Raw genomic sequence first — 18,479 nt, 5'->3', positions numbered from 1 at the left:
CAATCTTACTGTGGTGCTTATTGTACAATATATACATGTATGAAATAATCATGTTGTATAACTTAAACTTACATGTTATATACTACTTATATCTCAATAAAACTGAGGAAAAGTATTACTGTATTAATATATTTCTATCCTCAGTTTGGAGAAATTAGCTTGACAGTATTCTGTATTTTAAAAATTTTATCATTCACAAATATTTCAGTATGTGTTTTAAGATAAGGACTCCTTTTTAACATAACCATAATACCATTATCACAACCAAGGACATATTTCCTTGACAGCATCAAATATTCAAATTTCAAATTTCCTTGATTGTCCATTAAGTTAGTTTTCAAAAGTCTCTTTGAATCAGGATCCAAATAAAGTTTGGTTAATATGTCTTTTAATCTTTTACTCAGTAGCTTCCTTGTCCCTCTCTTTTGTCCCCACTGGTATTTGTTAAAGAAACCAGGCCACTTTCCTGTCCATTTCACACAGACCAGACTTTGAAGATTTACCCCTTCATGATATTTAAATATTTTTCTATCCTCTGTATTTTCTCAGTTGGTAATTCAATCCAGAGCCTTGATAAATCAATCAGTACTTGTATTTTTGTGCTATTTACAACCTCTAGTGATCATCCTCTGAGCTCATTAGCTCATCAGTTCTTTAGGGGTTTAAAGATTCTGGACCCAATTTCCTACATGGGGGAGGAGTTTCCCCACAACACTAAGCAATTCTCCAACACTAGCTGGGTGTGCTACAATTCAATTTAATTTTGATACTATCTACCCAGAGATATATCAGATTCCACAGGTTAAGGGCTAAGTCCCACAGGACTTCCCTCCACTTCCAATGCCAGTCACAAGCCCAGGTTGCTACCAAAGTTTCTGACCCACCAGCTACAGATTGGAGATGTCAACAAACCTCTTCTTGGGTTCAATTAATTTGCTAAAGTAGACTTCAGATGCCAGTCAAAAGTCCAGGTTGTTACCCATACTTCTGACCTCCTGGCTATCAATCAGGGGTCCCCACAATCTCCTCTTGGGATTCAACTAATTTGCTAGAGTAGCTCATAGAACTCAGGGAACCATTTACTCACTTAATTGCCATTTTATTACGAAGCATAGTAAAGGATACAAATCAACAGGCAGATGAAGAGATACATAGGTAAAAGCTTTTTAGAGACCATAATCTTGGTGCTCATTGCTATTGGGTTGTTGATTTTAGCTCTTTTTTCCATTTGTATATTTTCAATTCAGATTCAGGACCACAGAGTTTTTACAGACATTTTGAGAAATTCTACAAGATATTAATTAGTTTATTAGTATTGCAATTATATTTTGCATGTCAATAAACCCTTTGGGATTTCCTATTCCTCAAGACTATATTCCTGACTTTATTAAAGGTTTGAGGGATAACAGGAGTCAGTCTGGAAGAGTTATAGATCAGGAGTAATCTAAAGATGACAGAAAAACCAGATAGCATTTCAATTCCTCCAGAATAGTCTTTACAAATGGCTTCATAATTATGCTGGAAGTGAATTCACAAATCTCACACACCTCTGTTGTAAATAGAAAGACATTCCAGAGCTAACTTTTTTTTTAGTATTCATATGTCTAAAAGCTGAATAAGAAAAAATAATTGATCAGCATTTAAGGACTCTAGCATAGTACTACACTTGTTTTTCTTTTTGAAGTAGACCTCAGATCCAATTTAGCTCTTTTTTATCTAAGCTTTTGTGGGTCAGATAGACTTTGTACCTATACTTTAACTGTGTAAGCTAAGAGAATCCTTCCTTTCTATCACATAGGATTCAGACAAGAACCACAAAATTTTAGTTAAAAACTAACAGGTTTATTTTTTGTATTTTGAAAAAGACAATAGAAAAAAATGAAAAACAAAACCAGGTATATCAATATTTGTGACACTATATATGTAAACTAATAAAGGAAATAACATGAAGAAAAAGAATAACAATGTGTTTGAAACCAAGGCTGGCCCCTTGAACAGATTTCTGATGAAATACAATTAAAATGTTTTGCTGTAATACCTAGGCAATGTTATGGAATGTTTGAGATATTATGACCTCTCTTCTAGGCCTCATTTGCAAAAGTTAGCAAAGTAGGCTTCAAAACATGATTGCTGGTTGCTTCAGCAGGGTATTTTTTGGAAATGATGCTGCTTCGTCACAAACAACTACTTTACTCACCCACTGTATTTAGGTTTTCTTGTGTTAAGGAGTGTGATAAGTACAAGGATCGGTGAACCCCTTTGATACAGAGAATGCTACAGTATAAAAATACTGATGCACACATTTTAAAGAAAAAGAGAACCCTAAGTCTGAAAATAAGCCTGCAGAGGTTATGGTACTGATACAAATGAATACATCCTGAGGCTTACTATTAGTGTTAGTACACCACTCCCTTTTTTATGCACAATAAGTCAGTTAAAATTATTTGAGCATTTTATAAACCTCTAAAAGGGTCACTATAATGTGTCCCCTTCTTTTCTTTGCTCTTTCTTCTTTGCCTATTCCTAAGGTGGCCAGTGAACACCTCAGGAATTGCTTAGTGTGTCAGGGTCCCCAAGACTGTCACACTACCTTCCCACTCCAGGTTTGAGAATATCTTTGGAGGATTCACAGATTCTGCATATCACTGTACTCATGGCTATGATTTACTACAGCAAAAGCGTATGAAGCATAGGAGCATCAGGAAAAGGTGCATGAGGCAAAGTCTCAGGGAAACCAAGCACGAGCTTCCAGAGTCCTCTGCCAGTGGTGTCACACAGGATGTGCTTAATTCCCCCAGCCACTGAGTTGTGACACGTGTGAAATGTTGTCTACCACAAAAGCTCATTAGGGATGCAGTGCCCAGGGCTATTACTGGGGGCTAGTTATATAGGTACCTTCTGCCTAGCATATATCAAAATTCTAGACTCTGGAAGGAGTACAGGTGTTCAGCACAAACCATATTGTACAAAAACACCTTAGTCACAGTGAATAACTCTTATCAATGAGAATGGAGGGGACCCTTCTGAAATCTGAGTTCCCAGACACCAGCCAAGGACCAACCTTGCAAGAAGGCCTTTTAAAGGATAGCAGTCAGGCCTGCTATGTTACCTTATCTGCACTTAGTGACCATCTATGGGAATAAACAACATTCTTTCAGATTCAAGGAGACTCTTATAATTCAGACACAAGAATATTTTAAAAAGAATATTTTAAAAAAGATTCTGATGCCTGAGATATAGTTAATGCTAATAAATTGTCATAGTTAAATTTGATCTTCATGAGTTTTACTAAAAAGTAGAATGAAAATATATGAAAAACAATTTGCTGTTAATGAAGATGGAATCTTAGTACAATATAGAAGAGGGCTCTTTCAGTATTGCTAGCGGTCAAGCCTGGAAGTACCCATGTTATGACTGACTAGAAATGGACTTCACATGAGTACATATAAGTGAGTAAAAATGCAAGTTGATAATCACTGGGAATTACTAGTTTGGTCATGGACTTTAGAAGTAAAAGGTAAAGGAGGCATTATACCATCATGTTTGTGAAGATAATTTTCTTCAGCTAATATTTTAGGGATACAAGAGGAAACTTCCTTTTGTTGTTCTCGCCACTTGAGTATACTCTCTGCCAGTTCTTCTGTCTCAGACACCAAAACATCCATCTTTGCTAAAGCCTTGCTCTGTAACATTTGAAGAAGGGGAAAATAGGGAGAGAAATTATGTCTGTCATTAATACATCATTATTATACAATTATGGTTATAATACCAATTATACCAAAACTTAACACCTGGTCTTTTCCAGCCCTTTAATACAAAGCCTCCTTAAAACTGTGCTCTCCCACTTCTTACAGTACACACTTTTTCTTTGTGAATTCATCTCTCCTTTGTTTTCAGTTTTCACTTCACTGCACATATTGTCTACATTGTCAAGCCTAATCTTGTCAATCTATATTGTCAAATCAAATCTTCTTCCTAAAATTTAGTTCCACATTTCAGTCTGTTGGAAATCTCACCTGGATATACAATCAATATCTCAAACAATATAACTGCAGTTCAACAAACAACGACTGAACACTTATTATTTGCAAGACAGGTCAAAAACAAACTCACTAACTTCTTTAATCTCTTGATCCTACTTACCTTCAAGTCATCAGGTTAGAAACTTCATTAACTCAGATGCGTCCCTTGTCCAAATAGTAGGCATGTTCTAGAATTTTGATGTCAAAATCTAGAAATCTACATAATCCTTTGTATTCCTTTGCTTTAACTCTCTCATTTGAATGCCTGTATTTACTTATTCTCCAAGTTTCTCTGCCTTTGGTTCATCTGCCTAGTCCTCTAACCTACAGCTTATCAAATTTAAATCACATGAGGATCTTGTTAAAATATAGATTGAGATTCTGAATGTCTTAAAATGAACGAAGCCTGCAATTCTGCATTTCTAACAAGCTTCCAAGTGATGCCAATGTTCTCTGCCTATAATTTGAATGGAAAAGCTCAATCTTTATTCAGTATTTTGTCCACAACTAAGGTACAGTTCTGATCAAGTCACTCCTCTGTGCCCTTTCTAAAAAACAAAACAAAAACCATTCAGTGGTTCCCCAGTACTCAGTAAAGTCTAAACTTCTTAGTCTTACTTTTGAGGCATTGCATAAACTAAAGTTAATCTCCTTCTTTTAAAACAGAAATACCTTTAAACATCAGCCAAAGTGAAGTCCACTCTTCCCCCAAACTACCTGTGCTAATTTTCATGTCTTTCTTCACATTGTTGCTTCTGGGTGACTATTTGTTCTGCCACATGTCCAGATTTCACTAATTCTTTAAGACATAGCTCACTGCAAACTCCTATATTAAACTTTTGAAGTATTCCTACACTCATCCTACTCTCAATCTCTCTATAGTAGAAGTAATCCCTCTCTTTTCTGTACTTAATAGACAGCATCTTCTTTATAATTCTCTGCTGTACTTATTGTGCAAATTGAAGTAGAGAGTATCTTACAGCTCTCTCACCAAAACTTGAGAATTTGAGGGCAGGGATTGATCATACCTATTTATCTCTCATAATACCTATTAGCATTGTCCCTTGAACAATAAAGATACCAGGTGTTTATTAAACAATGGAATATAAACAATGTAAAATGACTTCTAAAGAAAATTATGTAAAAAAGGAAAAAGCATCTTGATTAAAAAAAAATAATTTGTTCATAATACTAACCATCAACAAATTAAACAAGATTACACATTTGAGATTCTAGTACAAAAGAATTAAAGAGCCAATTGTAATATGACAGGAGTTTATGAGGTACATAAATGCTATTAATACTTACCATTTTCTTTAGATTTGCCTCTACATGAGGGAAATTTCTAATTATTTCAAGATGGTTTTCTAATCTCTCAATGAAAGTCACTGCCAACTCCAGCAAATGTACCATGCATCTGAAGGAGGTGAAAAAAAGTCAACTATTTTTTTAGTTCAGTTATTTTGTGTTTTTTTAACTTTAATTAGGACTTTTAATACAAGATAAGAGAATTACAATCAACCCAACAAGCAAATAACAACCTTTCTGCATTCATGGAAATATCAGTGGTAAAAAGGTCCTTTTTCACTTTCTAATTAAGCAGGAATTAACTTGTCATTCAAACAAATAAACAGAAAGAGACATCACTAATCCTATCTGAAACCCAAGCTAATGTTAGATAAACTTTAATGTTAGCAATTTTCTCACAGAAGTAAAGAAATTGTCCTAGATAAAACCTCATTCTGTTTCAATCTACTCATTCTTTGTGAAGAACAAATGAGGATAAATATACTTCACTGGAATAGTCTACACATAAAACTACTTTGAATGCTTGCATTTGTAAATGCTTTAGAATCATTACTAAGTTTTTCTGATATATGTATTGTATAACATATATGTTAATGGTATTATATACTGTTCTAAATAGATACTGAATAGATCCACAAGAATGGGATTTGTATATCTATTATTTCACTACAAGATGAAAAACCTGACCTTAAGAGAGACACTGATCAGCACAGGGTCAGCTAGTAAGGCCCTAGGAGGTGAAGAAAGTTAGCAATCAGATCCCTAGATGTCTGCTTTTTCATTGTTAATTATTATATTTGCAATACTCTAGGAGAAAGAGAGCAATGGAAAGAAAGCATCTCCATTTTGGGAACTGGGAAACTGAAGTAAAAACTTAAATCATTTGCCCAAGGCTTTGAGGTATACAAACAGCAGAGATGAGACCAGAGCTGGTTTTTAACTCCTTTAGTTGACATTGTTTTCACTGTCCTGCTTAAACTTCCCAAACAGAATTCTTATGTATGGGCAACATTAACACAACAATAAATTTACTTCACAGAAAAGTCTATACATAATAAAAATGATTTTTACCTACCTTACTATAAGTTATATATCTAATTTCTTTCATTAAAGTTATTATCAATATTTCCCAAAACACAATGGGCAAAAGGAATGCCTTTCTCTTCACCACAGTTCTAATTCTTTAAAAGCAAAGGGTTTTCTGTTGGCTTAATGTATCAGCATTAGTTATAATGTTAATAGATATAATCAGTAATATGTTGTTTGATGAATCATGCTATGATAAATAAAAAACTAGTCTAAACAAAAACTACCCTCAGAAAACATGTATAACTTTTAATTTCTACTTTTTAGTCTAACCTGTGATAAACAGCTTCAATAGGCAAGTTTTCCAGGCACAGGGGTTTCAACAGTCTTTGCCTGAGGGACCTCTTCTCTTTTAGCACTGCTTCCAAATGACTATTCATGCTTTGCAGAGTCTGATACTTCTGAGCTACACAAATCAGAAACAGTGATAATTAGCAACAGGACAAGTAAGTTTTGAAATTACTAATAATTTCTTCTTTGTTTCAGTTTGACACTAACAATGACAAAAATTAATCCCACCGTTTCCCTCCTAAATCTCTCCTCTTTGCTATCTTTAATACCAATAGCAGCTTCATTCTCAACTATATTCTTACTTTTCCTACTGACAACTGAATTCAGTGCTAACATCTTTTTTTTTCAACTCTACTCCTATTCAGTTTTGATTGCCAGAGCTACATTCTTCAAAAAAGTCTCTATGCCCATCTCTTGTCTCTAACATTCTACATGAACTTTAAAAAGCAAACATTTGTCTTGTAAGTTGCAGATGATATGCCCTTATATCCCTAAAACTTCAACACTTTTTTCCCAAAGTAGTAACATCCTCTTCTATAACTACAAGTATCAAATTCAGGAAATTTAACATTGGTACAATACTAACAATATTTAATATAGCCCATTATTTAAACATTACCTAGTATCCCAATAATGTCCTTTATTGTAAAAATTTTTCTCATCAAGTATTCAATCCATGACCACACTGTGCTTTTAGTTGCCATGCCCCTTTAGTCTCCTTTAATCTGGAAAGTTCATCAGCATTTCTTTGTCTTTCAAGTGCTCCTGACTTTGAGGAGCTCCTACCTTGGTCACTTTTTATGCTATCTGCACTAACCATGCCAACAGGACTTCTATTTGAGCATGCAAATAGAAGACTTTGTTAGCTTTGTGGCAATACCTGAAAAAATGATGGTGTATCATAATTTTACTGCCTGTTGCTTACTTAAGGTAATCCAAGAAAAAGCTGAAATTCTAAACCACTTACCCAAAAAAAAAGGATGAACAACATCTGCGGTATCTTTTTCTAGTCTTAGGCGTTCAGTTTCCAGGTTTTTCTACATTAGGAACAAAAATAACATTTAGCTCATGTAAAAAGTAGCCTGAAGTAAAGGCTTAAACTTTCATACAAATAGATAGTCTTAGTCCAGGAATATTTAAGAGGGTTGAGAGGATAGTTTGTTATGAGAACCAGGGGACTTACTGAAGCTTTTCAATTTGATGTTCAAGCCCTGTTGCTGTTACTGCTACTACTACTAACTACTGCTATGACTATTATTACTACTATTAGTTACTATAAGTAAACACCTATCCAACTACATGCTAGACACTATTCTAAGTATTAAAAGAATTGCTCTTAGAAATAATGAAGATTTTTTTCCCTGTACTAGAAGTAGAAAGTATAAAGCCCAACATAATTTACCTCGTAGATTTCAGCTTGAATATTTGTGATCTGCTGTTGTCTGGCGAAGTTCATAAAGCAAGGAGCTGAGTTTTTAGATATATTTAAGGTCTCCTAATGGTAAGTGAACAGAGAAAGCAACAGTATGTTATAAAAAGTTTCTGTGTAACTTGGAAAAGCATGCCCAGGGGTCTAAAATATGAGGATACATCATGTCCAACAGCGCCCTGAAAAGTAAGGTACTGAGTAGAACAGTATCAATGGGTATTGCCTGTTTTTACAACTTCCACTATCACAAATCCTTTGCCTAAATTTAAAAAAATAAGAAAAACAAATAAGACTTAATCACTTTGTACTATTTCCTAAAGTGCCACACACAATAGATCTGCATTAGTGAATCTGCATAGCTTATCAGAGAATTCGAAGGCTGCGGTTGTTGGAGAATCACCTCTGTGCAACTGACCAAGCCCTAGTCTCTCTGATGTTCCTGGGGCTAAAAGCAAACACTGTCCCCCAGTGGAGTAACTTATCTGATTCTTTGATGACCTCTATGGGCTACAAGTCATTCATAAAGTTTCCTTTCACATTCTCACTTAAAGGACTCTTTTGTCCATGCATAATTATTTTTCTAAAAAGGTTATTATCCCCTCCTTTTTTCACCCTTTCATCCTATGCAGGATATTGGCTGCCTATACTGACTCCTTAAATTGCAGGTAATCTCAGAATATTATCTTGTTCATCTGTTGGCATCATCCATAATTTTCTGTATCCTCTTCTTTTCCAGGATGTTAGCACAGGAATGAACTTTAGAGATTGTATAGGTCAGGTTGTAAAACTAAGCTCATGAACTAAATGCAGTCCACTGTCTGTTTTTATACAGCCCATTAGCTAAGGTTTAATTGTTGGGGAAAAAATATCAAAAGAAAAGTAATATTTTGTGGTACATGAGAATTATAAAAAGTTCAAATTTCAGGACCCAGAAATAAAGTTTTATTGGAACTCAACTCCCACTCATTTACTTATTATCTCTTTCTAAGTACAGCAGCCTAGTTGCAACCATATGAACCAAAAAGCCTCAAATACTTGTGCTCCAGCCCTTCCTAGCAGAAGTGTGCTAACCAATGATAATCAGTTTTATAAACATTTATTGAGTTAGGCAATGGAAAATTAAAGCAAGCTCTCTGACCTTTACAAGTTCATGATGACAGGAAGGAAAAGGTATTCTAATCCTCACATATACAGGAGAGGAAGGGGATGCTGAATCTGGAAATGTGGTTTCCTATATAATCATGAGAGATCTTGACAGCTATGGCAAGGAGTCAGAATGCAGAAAATGAAAGCAGTTGTGTGTATAAACTAGCATCTGTGAGCATTCTTTTTTTTTCTTTTTTACCTTTCATTCTTCATACTGAATTCTAGCTGGGAGACATAAAAGGGAGGCAGTATAGCACAGAAGTTAAGAACAGAGGCTCTAAATTGGGGGAGGGGCACAGAGGAGGACAGGATACAGATTAAGAATATAGTAAATTACACACAATCACACACACACACACACACACACACACACACACACACATATATATAGTATTAAATACATATTAGAAAATGATTATAATCTGAGGGTTTTTTGTAGGCCCAAATCCTTATCTTATGCACTGCCAGTAGAGGGAGCTTTGATCAAGATGCCATGACACACTAAAGCTTGCTGGAAAAATATCTAGGATATAAGGCCACTAAGACAGTCCTAGAGCACAAATGAAAGTAAATACTGTGTATTATCCTACAGACAGTTAATCCTGCCTTTCACTAAATCATTCTCCAATGGATAGATCAAAACAGAACAAAGCTCAAACAAGCTTTGTTTTCCAGTAGAGTTGTGTCATATCACAATTTTAGGCATCACTCAATTTTTAATGAACATGGAATGATGTGCACTTAAGAGATAGACTGATTAAAGGAACAATATTTTACATTTTGAAAGAAGCAATACTAAATCCTTTCTAATAAAAATAGGTTTTCATATGTCAAGTTTGCTTAAAATAAAATCATGCTACCAATCTGTTAAATTTCCTCATTGGGATTAGCTGGGCAGTAAGACTGTAAAATGGTTTTAAGGAGCTATGGATTGGCAGATTTTATCTTTAGGCAAAACAGGTAACTGCACTAGGAAGATCCTCCCCTAAACAACCCCAACCCCAACAGCCAGTTGGCAAGCGCGGGTCTTCTGCCGAGCGAGCAGATCGCTGAAGGGTAGGAGGCTAGTCTGGGGCTCCCTGATCCTTGGTCATATCCATGCCAAAAAGTCTCTCACCAATGATTCACTCCTTTGGTTTAGGTGTTTATATCATCTATCAGTATGCTCATTGAGGGATAAGTCCCAAATGTCTTACAGGTTTACCAAATTACTTTGTTACAGAACTGGACAATACAGGAGAGTACTGGGCAACTTGGTAGGAAGAAATCAGGAGAGAAATGAGGAAGGTGTGAGAACTGGGGAGTGCTGTGGTTGTTTTGCCTATTTCCCAGGCACTCGTTACTACCCGCTCAATCCCCCAAAATCTACAAGGTCTGGTTACAAAGTCTTCTAAGTAATCTGGGAGAGTTTTTCAACAGAAGCTTAAACTCAAGATAGTGTCACAGCACTAGCACAATTCATCAGAGATGATACAGTGTGTCAGAAAAGGGAGCACTCTAGGGATCTAATTCGGCTTCACTAGCTGAGTGACCTTGGACAAGGTTCTTGGTCTCCTTAGGCCTTAGTTTCTTCATCTTAAAAATACTGTACAGTAGTTATTCTTTAATGACTCTTCTATGTATAAAAAGTTGTGTATTTTCCATAAATATCCCATCATGTTCATACTGTTAACCTATTATGTTTTTACCTTTCTACTTTTCTGTTTTCTTTTTAGTGAAACTCAACTTCCTTGCTATCAAAAAATTTATTTCCCCCAATCCCACTGTCCCCATTCCCTAGTCGCTTCTGCCACTTGTATTTCATTATTTCCTCATATTTTCAATTTCTCCCTCTACTGGCTCTTACCTTTGGCCTATGAACATGCTTTCCTTGCTGACCCTAAAACGAGCACCCTTTTGGCTAATGTCCCTCTCCTTTCTTTCTATAAATTGCTCTTCCTCCATTCACATTCCAAGGTGTTTCGGGTCCTTTTGTAAATTTTTTTTTTTTTTTTTGGCCTTTAAGGATGTGTGCTCTCCCTGGAGCTCTCCTGCACCCTGTTACTCTCGCCCCAAATATGTCCAATACCTCACATAAATGAGTTTTGTTTGGGGATTATGTTTTAACTATCTACCCGTATTTCCTAACCTTGCAACCCATTAGAATCTAGAGGCGGTATCATAGATGAAAAAAAGCGGAGACACTGGTCTTTAGCTCCCATGACTGGACTGGGATAACTCGCCTGCAGACACTTGAAACACCCATGCACTCAGAGCTCTGCTATCGCAGAACCCACCACAGAACGGTCACTCCTGTTGCCTGGAAGGGGCTCCACCTGCCCCTAGTCTAGTGGAGCCTCAGCCCGTACCCTTGCCCCACTATCGCAGCCAGCACCACCTTAAGGACACCATCGCCGTCCACGCACCTGAGTAACGACGCCCGAAGCCACCAAACGGTCCAGCAGTACCCCGGCAGGGTTCGGTGCGGACGCCGAGTCCCAGGGACTCGCCACAGCCATGGCTGGAACCCACTTCTCTGAGCGGTGCCGTGAGTGAGTACTACGCACTGCGACCGCGCCGCGCGGCTTGATGACATCATAGGGCGTTTCCGCCCGGGCGGAAGCGCGGGGAGCGCATCCCCGGCAAGCGCGGGTCTTCTGCCGAGCGAGCAGATCGCTGAAGGGTAGGAGGCTAGTCTGGGGCTCCCTGATCCTTGGTCTGGCTCCTAGCGGCGTCCAGCAGTAAAGGCGACAGGGTCTGGCGGTCGGGCTCTGTTCTTCCCTTTCTTCCTTGCTACTCTTGGGCTAGCCCCCAAGATCCAGGAATTGGCCAGAGGTGACAGCTGGGGCTTGGGACCCAGCGAGAGGCCGGCGGGGTGGCTGGGTGCCTGGATCAAGCAGTGACGGCTGCGCTTCCCTCCGGCAGGGACCTAAACCGCGGCGCTAGGATGGGAAACAGTGCGCTCCGCGCTCACGTAGAAACCGCGCAGAAAACTGGTGTCTTTCAGCTTAAGGACCGTGGGCTGACCGAGGTGAGACTGGGAGGGACCGGACCAGGGAATTTAAAGGGAGAGGGACCCCGGGGGCGGTGAAGTTAGTCGGCGAGGGATTCTCCGAGTTGTGAACCTCTCTCTCCAGTTCCCCTCAGAGTTGCAGAAGCTGACAAGCAATCTCAGGACCATCGACTTGTCCAACAACAAGATCGAGAGCCTACCGCCTATGATTATAGGGAAGTTCACTCTGCTGAAGAGCCTCTCCTTGAACAACAACAAATTGAGTATGGCTTTTGCGCCTGGGAAGCTTTTGCTAGTGATCCGCTGTTAAGAAGGGTGGTTTTCTCTTAAAAACTGATTTTTGATGTTGTTATGAAACCGTTCAGAGAACTGGAGAATGTCTGAGTCCTTGAAGCTTTCTCTTGTAATTCCCTCTTACAAGTTCCTCAGGTGGTATAATGATTGGTACTGGGTTAATTTGCACTCAGAAGGGAAGATCATCTTTGGAATGTAATGTAAACAACTGATTTTGCTTCCAGTTAGGAAAGTGGGATCGAATGGGAAGGGGAGGGCCTTCCAAATTCCGCAAAATTGCTGTCGGATTATGTGGAGGTTACTACAAAAGGAGCCCATTATACAAATGCTTTCCTGCATTTAATGGCACCCACACCTTCAGAAGACTATGTTGGTAAAAAATGAATATTTAAAAATAGTAGAACATTTGGGAATTCTTGTATATTAACAAGAAACAGATCAGGCTACCATATAGTTTTCATAAACTTCATCAAAGTGTTTTCAACGGTATCATTCAGGTTTTTAAACTTTTTTCTTTGTCAGCTGTTCTTCCCGATGAGTTATGCAGTCTGAAAAAACTAGATACTCTAAGCCTAAACAACAATCACTTGAGAGAGCTGCCATCTACCTTTGGGCAACTGTCTGCCCTCAAGACCCTGAGCCTCTCTGGGAATCAGCTTCAAGCGCTACCACCCCAACTTTGTAACTTACGGCACCTGGATGTAGTGGATCTCTCCAAGAACCAGATTCGGAGCATACCTGACATAGTGGGGGAGCTGCAGGTTATTGAACTCAACCTCAACCAGAACCAGGTCTAGAGCTAAAGGTTTTTTTTTTCCTTTTACAGCATTTATGTATGTGGGTTTATGGGCTCCTGTATAACCCCTTGTCTCTAAACTGTGATCATGGAGCTGGGTATCAGAAGCTAGAAGAGAGATAATAGTCTATGGGCTGGACTAATTTCAAATTGCCATGGAGTTAGTTGAGACACTGGGTGCGTTTGTTGTGTAGGTGTCTTTAGGAAGGTGGGATGAGCAATTTCAAATGTTAAACAACTGCCTCATAAATCTTGAGTTCTTCATATCCTCCTCAAATATACCTCTAATCATCCAGCAAGGAGCTATGTCAGGAAAATAAGAGTAGAAAAGAGGATTAAACTCATAGATTCTTAGAGTTGGATATCAGAGATAATTCATTTGTCCTTTTTTTGATGTCTTTGTCAAGTGTGTGTCCTGCTTTTGCTGAAAAACTGTCAGTGATAGGCTTCCTGGAGAAAGCCTGTTCATTATGGGAGAGCTTTAATTGTAATATTTGTAATTCGTTTCCATTACTTTGGAAGTTCTTTGGTTAATGTATGTCTGACCAGAGAATCTTTGGTCTAGACTTAAGGCACATATGATGAAACATTAAAACATAGTAACACTAGGTGGCCTTTAGTTTTTCTAGTCTGTTCTACATTTGCACAGTCCAGTACAGTAGCCACACATGTGACTATTAAACTCATTTAGATTTAAAAATAAAGTTCTCCAGTTGCCACTAATCATATTTCAAGTACTCAAAAGCCACATGTGGCTAATGGCTACTACATTGGACAGTACAGAGAATGGAACATCCCAATCACTGTAGTTTTATTGAACAAACTTCTAGATTGTAATGACATTATGTTATAATGAAATTCACTATGTCTTTGAGATTGGTCCCATCTTTTCCTTAAAGTGGATATTCTTGTATGTTCTTGAGATTTTTAGGAAAAAATTGTGAACATTTGAGAACAAATTTGGGGGAAAAATTGTTAAGGAATGTATTAGTTGGCTACTTCACATTCGCCTATGCTGCCTTATATAATCAATGGGTTCTTAGATTTTAGTGTGCATCAGAATAATCAGGAGAATCTTATTAAGAGATTGCTAGGCCCCCACCCTCAGTGTTTCCCATTCACTTTGCCATTTCCAACAAGTTCCCAGATGATACCAGGCAGAGTCAATGTAATTTGGTGACTTGGGTGCATTTAAAGGGCGAAAGTGTTAAGTTAATCAGAGAGAATTGGTATTGTGCTTGAGGGCCTAAAAGAATGATGCTATTGAGAATGGACATGCAATTGATTATGCTGCTGAATCATCAAAATGGAAATGTTTTACCAAAAATCTTGCAGAGGCATGAAATCTGCAGAGGTGAGCAGATATGAATGTGTACAGATTTGAGGTCTTAACAAATGACAGCTTTAAGAATGGACGCCTTTTCTAGGAAAACATTTAGAAAGATCACATATTAAGTATTAGGGACCGCTGCTTGTAAAATGTCCATTGGAACAAGAAGGGAAGCAAAAAATCAGGAATAATTCAAAAGACAGGAAGAAAACCCAGTACTTAGGTACAAGAAGGAGTTTCAAAGAACAAATTGATATTACAGTCAAATGCAACAAGGAATGAGGACAATGAATCCTTGACTTTGGCAATGAAGTGGTGAGCATCTATATACAGGCGAAAAATTGGCAGTGAAACAGTGTTTATGGTGGTGGACTACAGGTAACTTTTCCTTAGATTTGTGTGATTCTTAAAATTTCTATAGTAGAAAGTGGTTTTATTATCAGAAAATGTTTCAGAAATGCCACTAGTGACCTTCAAAAAGCAATTTTTCCCCTTGGAAAAGTATAGTAGTAACAGAAGCTAGATAACAGAAACTTCTGGAATGAGTAGGTAGTGAGAAAATGGGAGGCGGTGAGAGAACTAGGACAAATAGTCAAGTAAAAAGTTTTGTTTTAATTTAGTAAAAAATAACCACACATATGCTTTCTCCTGTTTTTTGCTGCTGTTCAATAGATATCTCAGATTTCAGTAAGGATATCTTGCTGTCCTCATCTTAAAGTTCTTCGCCTGGAAGAGAACTGTCTTGAGCTCAGCATGCTTCCACAGAGCATCCTCAGTGATTCCCAGATCTGTCTGCTCGCTGTGGAAGGCAACCTTTTTGAAATAAAGAAACTTCGAGAACTGGAAGGATATGATAAGGTATGTATTAGTGCACTTCGGGATTTCTAGTCACTGATCCAGAGAACTGTTATGTGCACAAGTGTGGATAGCTACAGAATATATGTGTAATCCTGTTATGCCAATAGGATTTGTTTCCCGTTTTGGAGGTGGATTCTAAGTATTAGTCACGTGATATTGTGCCAAGATAACTTTTTCTCTAGACAGCTTATTACAAAGCATCTTTATCTTTTGATGTTTCCTATTAAAATATAATAGAAAAAAACCTGTGTTTAGCATTTAGAACAGGTAGATTTTATAGGAAATGGACTCTCTACAATGAACCTAAATGAAAAAAAATCATATAAAATCCTAAATAGGCTAATATTTGCTCATGCCAAAATATCACATATATATTCTTCTTTCATGATTTTTAGTACATGGAGAGGTTCACAGCCACCAAGAAGAAGTTTGCATGATGTTCTCCAGGAACATGAGATCCTTAAACACTGACTTGGAACCTGTTGCAACCTGGGTGAATCAAAGGCTCCTGTTGTCAAAGATATCTGCAGTTCAGGAGATTGTATTTTACTCAATGATCTTTTTCCTTTCTAGGGCTCATCTCAAATAAGCTAAAAGGAATCAAGAGACAAGTCTTCCATTTTGAGTCATGGATAGGGCAAAGGACAATGCTGATCTTCAAAACCATCATTAGTTTGGCTTTAAGAAACCAGGAGCTAGTTACTATTTATAAAGTGAAGGTATGCTGCCTGGTAACAGAGTCACTCTACATCATAGCTTGAGATGTCATGTTTAGTTTAAGTTTATGAGCTTTCATAAAGTCAGTTGCCATTCCACCTGTTTGACATTTCCTATTTTTATGAAATTAAAATGACTTTTGAGTCTGCTACGCTTAATCTAAGGATTTATTTTATTCCAGTCCATCAATTCAATTGCAATGTTTATATTTGGAATTTAGATGTAAATATGTGACTGTCTTGATTAAAAGTTACTTTGTCTGAGAAGCACCAACACAACACTAAGAATCTTCCCCAAGGCTGCAGTAACGAAGCTTTTACTATTGCAGGTGCCTTACTAGTATGGACTCTGATGAGCTAAAACCTGTATATGCAAAACTTGTAAGATACAAGGGGTTTTAATAATCAAGATTCTCCTGAAGCTTTGTTAGAAATAATGTTTTATTTATGGTAATCTTTTTCCCTTTTTGTATTTATAACTCTACTAATCAAATCAAATAACAAAAAATTACTGCTACAATATTTTAAAACAGCATGTTTATCAAGTTTACTCTCTGAATGAGAATATACTAAATAAAGAATTTTTAATGAACTTTGCCTGAAGAAAAAGGTTAATCCTTTAAGGGAAGACAGAAGAAATTTAATCTGTAAATGGCCTTTTGGTTGAAAGGGTCCTTCTGGTTAGGAAGAAATGTTACATGTTCTTGTTAAGGTTGCATGAGTATTGAAATGCCTTCGTATGACTGATAAACATTTTGTAGTACTGGGAAACATGCTTATTAAGAGAAACTGAAGGTACAAAGGTAGGTGATTTCAGATTGTTACTGATGTGGACATTTAGAAAGCTACCACTGTCATTTTCTGAAGTTTTGTCTTAGCCCAGGACTATTATTTACCATGTATTGTCAGTTCTTGTTTTTCAAACTTAGTTTAACCATTAAGTCCAGAGATCACAAGAGCTTAGTGTTTAATCTGTATGAAGATTAAATCTGGTCTAGGTATACTTTTTCTCATGTTATTTTCTCTTTCTCAATTTGAGAAGGGATGGGATGCCAGTTTATCATTCTTAACTGAGTTTTGTTTTTTATAACCTCAGTGCTTACTTACTGGTCTACTGAACTAGCATTTTCTAAGTTTTTATCAATAATTGTCACCTAAAAATTAGAATTTATAAATTAAATGTCCTCAGACATTTAACTGGTTGGAGTTTAAAAATCCCACCCCTATGAGAATCAGTTATAACTGTAAGTTTTCACAGCTCAAACCCAGCCTTATCTCCAGATACCCTTTCTTTACTCTCGTTTGCCTGCCCAGTCATACCAGATTTTTCGGCTCCTTAAACCCACAGGTTATTTTGCTCATGCCAAATTTACATTGTTTACTCAGTCACGAGTGCCTTTTCTCATGAACATCCTCCTTCCTTATGTCTAAGCCCTTCTAAGTCTAAGCCGAATTAATTACCCTCCCATCTGTCATGACAGCACTTCTTATATTCTGTATTTGTCTGTTGCTTGCTATAATGAGCTACTTGAGAGCAAGAACTATATAAAGTCATATACCCAAAGCTATAGCATGCAGTATTTAGACTTAAATATGAGCTAACAAAAGAGGTTGACTTGTGGTCTGGAGGCAGACCGATTCTAATTTGGCTACTAGTCCTAGGTCATCTGCATTCTTTTAGAGCTTGGTTGGAAGTCAGTGTAATATATTAAGATCATTGGCCCTGGAGTCAGAAAGATCCTCGTTTGAATCCAAAGTCCATCATTTACTGGCTTTATAATTTGAGCAATTTACTCTTACCTGTAAAATGGGGAATACTTTTCGAGCAATACTTTCAATGTTATGAGGATGTGGTGAAACTACATAAAAGCATTTAGCAGTGTCCAGGACAGACTAAGCACTCAATAAATGTTGCCATTTATTTCATCTGTAAGGAATTAGAATTTACCAAGTTGCACAGAAATAGAAAGCTTGGAGCAGATACATTAAAAAGGATGAAAAACAATGACTACAGAACACAGAACTTGGATATCAATCTGAGAAATACACATGATTGGAATATATGATTTGGATTTAATATGATTTGGAATACAATTGGGATAACCTAAATATTAGTAAGTGAGTGACCTAAAGGAAACAGCATTTAAACAAATTAATTCTAAGTGCAACTGAGTACAGAATGTCTGGGAAGTAGAAATTTAAATTAAGGGG

At 37.2% G+C, this 18,479-nt stretch overlaps 2 protein-coding genes across 3 annotated transcripts; one reads left to right on the top strand and one right to left on the bottom strand.

Annotated features, from left to right (window-relative positions):
* Window positions 1–1,820: 1,820 nt before the first annotated feature.
* Window positions 1,821–11,845, bottom strand: HAUS2 (HAUS augmin like complex subunit 2). Its single transcript, XM_017665392.3, has 6 exons — window positions 11,688–11,845; window positions 8,110–8,202; window positions 7,675–7,744; window positions 6,690–6,822; window positions 5,331–5,439; window positions 1,821–3,683 (listed from the first exon to the last, which is right to left on the bottom strand). The coding sequence occupies exons 1-6, from the start codon at window positions 11,778–11,780 to the stop codon at window positions 3,474–3,476; spliced, it is 708 nt and encodes a 235-aa protein (XP_017520881.2). The 5' UTR covers window positions 11,781–11,845; the 3' UTR covers window positions 1,821–3,473.
* Window positions 11,846–11,867: 22 nt separating this feature from the next.
* On the top strand, window positions 11,868–16,860 carry LRRC57 (leucine rich repeat containing 57). 2 transcript variants are annotated; one of them, XM_017665391.3, is made up of 6 exons: window positions 11,868–11,944; window positions 12,187–12,292; window positions 12,399–12,537; window positions 13,091–13,359; window positions 15,367–15,552; window positions 15,948–16,860. In XM_017665391.3, the coding sequence occupies exons 2-6, from the start codon at window positions 12,209–12,211 to the stop codon at window positions 15,987–15,989; spliced, it is 720 nt and encodes a 239-aa protein (XP_017520880.1). In that variant the 5' UTR covers window positions 11,868–11,944; window positions 12,187–12,208; the 3' UTR covers window positions 15,990–16,860. The 2 variants fall into 2 exon arrangements, with proteins under 2 accessions (XP_017520880.1, XP_017520878.1); XM_017665389.2 differs by lacking the exon at window positions 11,868–11,944 and adding an exon at window positions 11,951–12,096.
* Window positions 16,861–18,479: the final 1,619 nt, after the last annotated feature.

This window comes from Manis javanica, chromosome 8 (genome assembly GCF_040802235.1).
Source record: "Manis javanica isolate MJ-LG chromosome 8, MJ_LKY, whole genome shotgun sequence".
NCBI classification, from domain to species: domain Eukaryota; kingdom Metazoa; phylum Chordata; class Mammalia; order Pholidota; family Manidae; genus Manis; species Manis javanica.
Note: the sequence above shows the minus strand (reverse complement) of the source record. Positions and strands in the feature narration are given on the sequence as shown.